At 38.6% G+C, this 10,099-nt stretch overlaps 1 protein-coding gene across 1 annotated transcript; it reads right to left on the bottom strand.

The window, feature by feature from the left end:
• Window positions 1–2,740: 2,740 nt before the first annotated feature.
• Window positions 2,741–10,098, bottom strand: LOC127486802 (vomeronasal type-2 receptor 116-like). Its single transcript, XM_070067584.1, has 6 exons — window positions 10,060–10,098; window positions 9,087–9,893; window positions 8,173–8,400; window positions 7,703–7,826; window positions 7,465–7,491; window positions 2,741–4,090 (listed from the first exon to the last, which is right to left on the bottom strand). Exons 1-6 carry the CDS (start codon window positions 10,096–10,098, stop codon window positions 3,156–3,158), a joined length of 2,160 nt encoding a protein of 719 aa, XP_069923685.1. The 3' UTR covers window positions 2,741–3,155.
• Window position 10,099: the final 1 nt, after the last annotated feature.

Below are 10,099 nucleotides of genomic sequence, written 5' to 3'. Positions count from 1 at the left end.
TAAACAGGGAAATCTATCAGAAATGGATAGATTCCTGGACACATACCACCTGCATAAATTGAACCATGAAGACATAGAAAATCTAAACAGACCCATAACTGAGACAGAAATTGAATAAGCAATAAAGTCCCTCCTAACAAAGAAAAGCCCAGTGCCAGATGGATTCACTGCTAAATTCTACCAGACATTTAAAGAACTAACTCCAATTCTTCTCAAACTAGTCAGAACAATCAAAAAAGAGGAATCCTCCCAAATACTTCCTATGAAGCCAGCATCACCTTAATTCCTAAACTTGAAAAAGATGCAGCAGAGAAAGAGAATTACAGACCAATATCTCTGATGAACATAGACATAAAAATCCTCAATAAAATCTGGCCATTAGAATGCAACAACACATCAGAAAGATCATCCACCCAGACCAAGTAGGATTTATCTCTGGTATGCAGGGATGATGGTTCAATGTTTGCAGATAAATCAATGTGATACACCACAGTAGCAAACTGCAAAAACAACATATGATTATCTCAACAGATGCAGAGAAAGCATTCGATAAAATACAACACCCTTTCATGAAGAAAACTGTAAGCAAATTGGGTATAGAAGGAACATTCCTCAGTACAATCAAATCAATTTATGAAAACTCACGGCCAGCATCCTATTGAATGGGGAAAAGTTGGAAGCATTTCCACTGAGATCTGGTACCAGATAGGGATGCCCACTTTCACCACTGCATTTCTATATAGTTCTGGAAGTTTTAGCCAGAATAATTAGGCAAGAAAAAGAAAATTTTTAACTTTTATTTAATGAATATAAATTTCCAGAGTACAGCTTATGGATTATAATGGCTTCCCCCCCATAACTTCCCTCCCACCCGCAACCCTCCCCTTTGCCTCTCCCCCCCTTCCATTCACATCAAGATTCATTTTCAATTCTCTTTATATACAGAAGATCAGTTTAGCATATATGAAGTAAAGATTTCAACAGTTTGCACCCACATAGAAACACAAAGTGAAAAAGACTGTTTGAGTACTAGTTATAGCATTAAATCCCAATGTACAGCACATTAAGGACAGAGATCCTGCATGAGGAGTAAGTGCACAGTGACTGCTGTTGTTGACTTAACAAATTGACATTCTTTTTTGTGGCATCAGTAATCACCCTAGGCTCTTGTCATGAGTCACCAAGGCTATTGAAGCCTTTTGAGTTCACCAACTCTGATCATATTTAGACAAGGTCATAGTCAAAGTGGAAGTTCTCTCCTCCCTTCAGAGAAAGGTACCTTCAAGAAAAAGAAATTAAAGGGATACAAATTGGGAAGAAAGAAGTCAAACTATCCCTCTTTGCAGATGATACGATTCTTTACTTAGAGGATCCAAAGAACTCTACTAAGAGACTATTGGAACTCATAGAAGAGTTTGGCAAAGTAGCAGGATATAAAATCAATGCCCAAAAATCAACAGCCTTTGTATACACAGGCAATGACATGGCTGAGAAAGAACTGTTAATATCAATCCCATTCACAATAGCCACAAAAATAATCAAACACCTTGGAATAAACTTAACCAAGGATGTTAAAGAACTCTATGATGAGAAATCCAAAATCTTAAAGAAAGAAATAGAAGATGATACCAAAAAATGGAGAAATCTTTCATGCTCATGGATCGGAAAAATCAGTATCATCAACATGTCCATTCTCCCAACAGCAATTTATAGATTCAATGCCATACCAATCGAAATACCAAAGACATTCTTCACAGATCTGTAAAAAATGATGCTGAAATTCATATGGAGACACAGGATATCTCAAATAGCTAAAGCAATCTTGTACAACAAAACACAGCCATAGGCTTCACAATACCACATTTCAAGACATACTACAGGGCTGTTATATTCAAAACAGCATGGTACTGGTACAGAAACAGATGGGTAGACCAATGGAACAGAATAGAAACACCAGAAATCAATCTAAACATCATCAGCCAACCTGTATTTGATCAAGGATCTAAAACCAATGCCTGGAGCAAGGATAGTCTATTCAACAAATGGTGCTGGGAAAACTGGATTTCCATGTGCAGAAGCATGAAGCAAGACCCCTATCTTACACCTTACACGAAGATCCACTCAACATGTATTAAAGATCTAAATCTATGACCCAACACCATCAAATAATTGGAGAACATTGGAGAAACCCTGCAAGATATAGGCACAGGCAAAGAATTCTTGGAAAAGAGCCCAGAGTCACAGGCATTCAAAGCGAAAATTAACAATTGGGATTACATCAAATAGAAACTTCTTATGTCTGGCACTGGCAAAAGAAAATCAAAGCAAAATTTATAATAAACAAAATGAACAGATGGAAAAGTTTGCAGAATCACTTCTACATATAATGAAATCTTGGTGTGTATCACATCATTTGAAATTCATATGAAATGATATATAATTAAGGAGTTTCTGGACAATGAATTATACATATTATAATGACAACATGTCTAATGATTGCACTGAAATATTCCAACTATATTACTAAGCTGATTTTAGTATAGACTCCAATGAATGATTAAAAGTAGCAACCAAATGTGTAATTCATTTTATCAAAATAGGAAGATAACAAGGTCAATGAGTTGACAATGAAAATACAGGATTGAAAAGAAATGAGATGGGTTTGTGCTTATGAACATAAAACCCAGGCTAAGAAATTAGTACACAGTATTATTTTGAAGGAGGGGGATTAGGACCACCATGAGGGTGTAGTGGATATAACCACCACCTGTAAACCTAACATCCCATGTTGGTGCGAGTTCATGGCCTGTCTGCTCCACTTGCAACTCAGCTCCTTGTTAAGATCTAGAAAAGGCTCTGGAAGATGGCCTAAGCCTTTCCGTCCCTGGTACTCACATGGACACCTGAATTAACCTCCTTGCTTTGGCATGAACCAGCACTGGCCCACTACAGATATCTTCACATTCCATCACAAGATGGAAGGTTTATCCCACTCTCTCTTCATTTTCTGTGGATTGGTCCTTCAGAACAAAAATGTTTTAAGAAAAGTATAAATTGTTCATAAGGAGGTCACATGCTGCAAGTTATTTTATAACATCACAATGCAAAATCAGTTTTATAAATTTTAGTTTCTAACCATTGAAAACTGAGAGAGCCTAAGAGCTATTCCTGAGAACATCTGTTTCCTTGGAAATTATTCTATCCCTGAATCCTTTCAAAGCATTCTTCTCAGGTCTGAAGAGAATAATGTAGCACTTGGGAACAAAGATGCAGCCCAGGAGCCCTGCACTGGAGCACAAGATGGAGAAGACCTCCACAGCCACCATGACCTTCCCCTTGGTGCTGTGGTAGACAGGCAAGAAGGTCACCCAGACACTGCAAAACACCAGCATGCTGAATGTCAGGAATTTGGCTTCATTGAAGGTGTCAGGCAGATTCCTGGCTAGGAAAGCCACAGTAAAGCTGGCCAGGGCCAAGGAACCCAGGTAGCCCAGGACACAGTAGAAGGCAGTGACGGAGCCCTTGTTGCACACCAGGATGATGTGGCCATGCTCAGAGTGTGCATCTGTGTCAATAAAGGGAGGAGAAGTCCCAAGCCAGAAGCCACAGAGAGCCAGTTGGATCAGGCAGCAGATGGGAATAATGGAGTTAGGTAACCCTGATATCAGCCAGTGTCTCATTCTTCTCCCTGGGCCAGTGACCCTGAAGGCCAGAAGCACAGTGATAGTTTTGGCCAGGACAGTGGAAATAGCCACAGTGAATACCACTCCAAATGTGGTCTGCTGGAGGACACAGGTGGTTTTGTTGGGACGACCAATGAACACTAAGGAGCAGAGGAAGCAGAAGATGAGGGTGATGAGCAGGATGTAGCTGAGACAACGATTGTTGGCCTTGACTATGGGAGTGTCTCGGTGCTTCACAAAGACCCCAAGGACAACAACGGTGAGGACAGAGAAGCACAGAGCTGTGCAGACCAGGGTCATCCCCAGGGCATCTTCAAACGACAGAAAGGTCACTCTTTTGTGGAAGCACTGGTCTCGCTCTGTGTTGGCATACTGAAGATCTGGACACTTCACACACTGGTCCATATCTAGTGAGAAACATACAATAACATCATCCCAAGTTCCTGATTCACAAGGACCCGACTTAGCCAGTTTAAGCAAGTAGTCCTTATTTGATGTTGAAATAGCATATAAGATGACATCTACAAATTATTGGCCATTATTCATGCCCATCTTCCTCATGTTAGCCAGAGTTATTACTCCATCTCCCTAAGTACCTTACATACTCATGAGTACATGCTCTTTTTGTCCTAACAAAGTACTAAGGGCTACTCTCTGAACCTACTCATGGTACTTTAAAAACCTACCTTTTTGACCTGTTTCATTTTAACACCACAAATTCATTCTTCACGGTTTCTTCAGATTGGGAAGTGATGATCAAGATGCCAGGGGTTTCTATGTGTGGTAAAGACTACTCTGACCTTTATACATTGCACATGCTTGCTGCATCCTCACTTTGAACAAGAGCAAGCAGCAGTCCTTGTTTTCTTAATGAATACATTCTTTCATAATTCAACTTTTTTTAACTAATGCTTTTTTCATAGATAGAACTTTGGGAATATACGGGTTCCTTCCCCTAAAACCACCTTCCCATCCCAACTCTCATCCCACCTCCCTCCCCCTCTCCCATTTCCTTCTTTATTATGGTTCATTTTTAGTTTGATTTTAAATATAGAAGACCAACTCCATATTAAGCATAGATTTGAACAGTTTGCATCCATGAAGACAAACTACATATAGAATAGAGTTTGGGGAAAAATTGCAGTCAATTCTCAAAGCACAACTCATTATGGATGGAGTTCCTACATGGGGAATAAATGCACGGTGACTCTGTTATTCCTTTAACAATTAACACTCTTATGTATGACATCAGTGATCAGCCGAGGCTCTTGACATGGGCTGCCATCAATATTTGGACATTGCCATAAGCAGTTGGATGTTCTCTCCTCCCTTCTGAGAAGAGTATATTCTTCTTTGATGACCATTTCTTTCCATTTAGGTCTCACGGAGATCCTCCATGGAGGCTATTTTTTGCCAGAGTCTTGGCTTTTTATGCCTGCAGTAAGCCCTTGTTTTAATGGTGTTATTCCTTCTGGATTCTCATGGCCCTCTTAATGACCAAAGGATCCCAGTTTTATTTCTAAGGAGTGTTTATTTATTTATTTATTTATAATTTAATGAAAGGCAGAGTTTTGGAAGGAGGAGGAGAAGTAGGAGAGAGGGAGAGTGAGAGGGAGAGAGAGAAGGACAGGAGGACAGGGAAAAAGAGAAGGGGAAAGAGAAAGAGGGAAAAAGAGAAAGGAAGAAATCTTCCACCAGTGATTCACACCCCAAATGATGGTAATAGCTGGAACTAGGCTGTCTTAAGGCAATAAATGGGAGCTTCTTCTGGGTCTCCTACATGATGTGGACTCAGAAACTTGGGCTGTCTTCTGCTGCTTTCCTAAGCATCAGCAGAGAGCTGCATTGGAAGTGAAGCAGCTGAGACTGGAACTGCAGCCCAACTGGGATGCTGGCATTCCAGCCAGAGGCTTCGACTCCTAGTCACAGTACTGGCCCAGGTTCCCACTCTTAATTTCATGCACTGGGATATTTACTGTGTGAATTTGGGGTGCACAGAAAGTACCCTGTTATCTCACTAAACCACATCTCTCTAAGGTAGGATCTGGATAGCCATTCTATGGGCAAGCACTGATTGAGAGATCACCATTAGAAAGCAGATGGTCAAGTTCTAGAGAAATGCAGAAGAGTTGTACACTTGATACCTTCTGGATAAGATGCCACCCTTGAGCAGATTTCCATCAAGGAACACACTGGGATGCTGCCTGTAATCAAAGTCAGTCTGGAGATCACCTTGAACCCTACTGGCATAGTTCCACTTTGCTGCCTTTTTATCCTTGAACATGAATTTTCTTTCTCTGTCAGTATCCCCTTCTATACATTGCTCCATCGATGTCAGATATTGCAACTTGAAGATGTCTTCCAAAATTTAGGTGGTCTTATCTTTGGATAGTTCCTACTTTTGAGATATTACATGTGCTCATTTTCAGAGCTTTGTTTTCCAGAATTGGTAAGCAAAAATAACCGTTTTTTTTTTTTGTATTTAATCTAGTATTCCAGCACTACTTAACTCAGTTACTGATTTTTGATTGTATTACACCATCCCAAGATTAGTTGAAAATGATGCCACTTTTATATCTTCCCTTATAATAAGTTGCATGGCTTTCATTTCTATTATATGCACAAAGCAGACCATCCTGGTAATTTCCTGCATAAGTTGCACTCTTTCTTCAACTTTGTATCCAATCTTCAGCCATAACTTCCATGATTTTAGCATTCTAAAGCACACTTTAGGATTGAAAACTGATCCTTCTTTTTGGCATTTTTGAGTTGTCTTGTTCTTCTTGTATAATTCTCAGATCACTTAGATTTGTTAAATGTTTTTGTTCAGTTATGCTATTCTTATTACTATTATTGTATGCAAGGCATTGGGCATGATGTAACCTATTTAAAAATACTGTTGGATTTATGTTGTTTAAAATTTCAAATGTGTGAATTTATTTCAACAACAGTGTCTTACAATTTCATTTTACTGAAATATCTGGCAGTATTTGACCAAACAAGTTAAGATGTTTCTGTAGAAGAAACAGAATTTTTCCATTTTTCCTATTCTGTACAGGAGTTGAGAAAGAGTTCCTTTCCTATGTGAAAGTGTTTATCACAATAAAAGTATTAAGCATTATTTTAATAATCTTCAAGATACTTGAATTTTTTAAAAATTTCTCAATGTATTTCATCATTTTTATATCTGGAAATTTCTGAATTTCTTCTCTATTCAAACTATCACCATTAAATGATTAAAAAGTTCTAGTATTACTATTTTTATATCTGTGCAGAGATCTCTTCAGCTCTCTTTGTGTAACACACACAGACATTGTAATCTTGTTTTTAGTACTGTTCCAACTTTCTGAGGTTCATAAATTTTGCTTGTTTTATGAGCACCACCTATAAGCTCTTCCAATTTTTATTTACCTCAGTTTCTTTATAATGTCCACATCCTATCTTCAAGGGTTTGTGTTGAATTTGATGTCATTAACCTACCTTGCTATGCATTCTTTTTACCATGCATGTCAGCATGTATTATTTTGAAATAAATTTTACTCATGAGTGTATGTGTGTATGCATAGGAATGTTCCTGAAGATATATATTTTCATAAGCAATGATTTTTCTCAAAGGCTAAGCTTAGCTCATTTATGATATCTGATGAGTGTTATCCTTAGCATGATATACTATATAATTTCTAATACAGCTTTTCGTCTTACACACAGTTTGATGAGAGTTGTGCTTTCTCACTGCAAGCATGCTATATTTGAATTTGGTGAAAGCATTTTATCTAAACACACACAAGGAATGCAGACATGAATTTACCTAAATGATTTTGCAAATACTACATGTGGTAAAGTATAGTGTGCAAAATTTTATCCTTTTAGGGATTATTACTGAATATAAGGTTTAACTTCCACCAGAAGATGAAAAGAATCTTCTCAGCAGTCATAATCCACATCCTTTTCTTTTCATGGAGAAGAGGAAATTCTAAGAAACAGGTGTTAATTTCTCCATGAAGCTGGCACTGACATACCTGTCTGATTGGAAATCTCATTCTCAGAACAAGGTGTGCAATCAAAACAACAGGTAGGCTTCCCCTCCAGAGGGGCTTTCCTGAATCCAGGGCTGCAACTCTCACTGCATACTGAACGTGGAGTCTGAGAAAAATCAAATGAATATTGGTCATATTGGGAATGTTACTTCTGTTCCAAGTAGAGGGTTTTCAAGTCCTGCACAACCTATTCACTGAAACTGTAAACACCTATTTCTGACACAATCATGACATGCAAGTTTATTTCCTAAATAAAAAGATTCAAAACATGTGGAGGAACAAGTGTGTGTACTGTCCATCCTCAGACACTAAAAACATAACAAAGTATTTAGATTGGGAGGGGTGTGGTTTAATGTCTCTAAGTATGTTATAATAAGCCAAGTTGCACAAATCCCCATATTAATTGGAGGGTAACAATGTATAGTGTGAATCTTATGATCAGACCAACTTACCTCTGTAATTCCTGTGGCCCACTCTATCAAATTCTCAGAGAGAGACAACTGTTGGCTCTGTGGAACATACGGGGAAAACTGTCCTACTTTAACCTTATGTCCAACACCATATGGAAAATTCAGAAAGTTGAGAATGTCATATTCAGCTTCCAAATTCCTCATGTGATTCAAATTCACTAGGTCACCCGCAGGATTGGTAAGTTGGAGGTTCTTGAGAAACGGGTGCAACTGAAAAAATGCATCATATTCTCATGAAGACTGCCCAAGCAATAACACATCAAACCCAGGTTAGAGAAAGCCTTTTGTCTGTAATCACAAATAAACAAAGGGAACTTTTTATAGCCACCCAATGAATTAAAACTAAAAACCTGATGAGGACTACATCAAAATAAGTGTGATTTCACTCACGTTCATCCAAAAACAAGGGCAATCAAAAATATCTAACTGTGAAATTATGACAGTTTCAAAATGTGGTCCACATTACCAACACTCACTTATTTTCCCAGTGTCCCTAGGACAACCATCTGTAATGCAGTTACCAGAATAAAATAATATGCAATTTAATGAGATGTCTTATGTACATTGTGGATGAGCATACTCAGCAACATTTGACACTAAAAAGTAATAATTTCTTTACTGCTTAGATTGAAAATGGAATGACACAGTCTAGGTATTCACAAGTCATAATTAAATTGTCAGGATGGGAGAGTAATTTTTAAGACACAGCACTGATGCTTATCCAAGTTACCTTCCCACTTGAAAATGGAACCCTGTTTCTAATCACAAATTAGAAAAAAGGCTCATTTATATCTTGTGATTGAAGGAAGATTCCCAAGTTATTGGTTTGAAAACCCGCAGAAGCTTTTAAGGGGATCATTCCAATAATACAAGTCATGCAAAGGAAACCAAATTACCTGCCAAGGAGAAAATTCCACCTTTGACCCACTGCTCACTGGCTGCATTTCTAACTCTTGTAGAAGCATCTCATGTACACTGTGGGCCACAGCATACACAGCATTGTATATGTTGTAACTCCCATCACTCATGCTCATATCAAAATGATGAAAAGGCAAGGATTCCAAGGAGGCATTCAGTGGACAGTTTCTCAAGGTTTTGCAGGATGGCCGAGTAACTGAGCAATCAAAATGTAGTGACCAGAATGTAGAGAGGTAAAAGTCTTCTGGGTATTTGGAAGGGTTAACTGTCTGAAGAAAGTTTTTGAAACCAGAGATCTCACTATGGTGGTGTGAAAAAATGAGAGTCCCATGGAATGAGTGGAGCAGGATATGATGCTCATCGCTGGCAAAATCCCATTGTGAGGTGGTGACCCAGACTTTCCATGTCATTACACGTTCCCATGTTGGAAAGCTGACGCCTATGAGTGAATCAGTGTCACAGAAAAGAATCACCACATTTGCTGATGATTTTAGGATCTGGATATGATACAGCCTCTGGAATGAATTATGTGACTCCTCAGTGACTGGGATGAATTCCACAAAGTCTACACAGATGCCATTCTTCTGCATCTCGACTTTCAAATTGGACATAAACTGAATACCTTTTGGGAGGTCTGAGATGGCCAAACCCACCCAGGTCCAGCTGAAATGAAGCATCAAGGAGACCATGCCATGGGCCAGAGAAGTGTCTTTGGGGGCCATCTGATAGACAGAAGGAAACTGAGCACTGTCACTCAGAAGAGGTTCAAAAGATCCAAGAGTCAGCTAAGGGAAAAGGCAAGAAATCTGTGTAAGGTTATTGCTATAGTGAATAATCTTATTTCTGAAGAAATTAAACAAATGATGGATGGATCAGAAGATTTTAGAATATTTCATTTTTCTCATCTCCCATTACATATAAACTTCCTAGTTCATGAGTTATTAGACTCACAGGTTGAGGAAAACATTTCTCATTATCACTCACCCACATC

Source organism: Oryctolagus cuniculus (assembly GCF_964237555.1).
Source record: "Oryctolagus cuniculus chromosome 16 unlocalized genomic scaffold, mOryCun1.1 SUPER_16_unloc_1, whole genome shotgun sequence".
In the NCBI taxonomy this organism is placed as follows: domain Eukaryota; kingdom Metazoa; phylum Chordata; class Mammalia; order Lagomorpha; family Leporidae; genus Oryctolagus; species Oryctolagus cuniculus.
The sequence above is the reverse complement of the archived record's forward strand: the minus strand, read 5'-3'. Positions and strand labels throughout refer to the sequence as shown.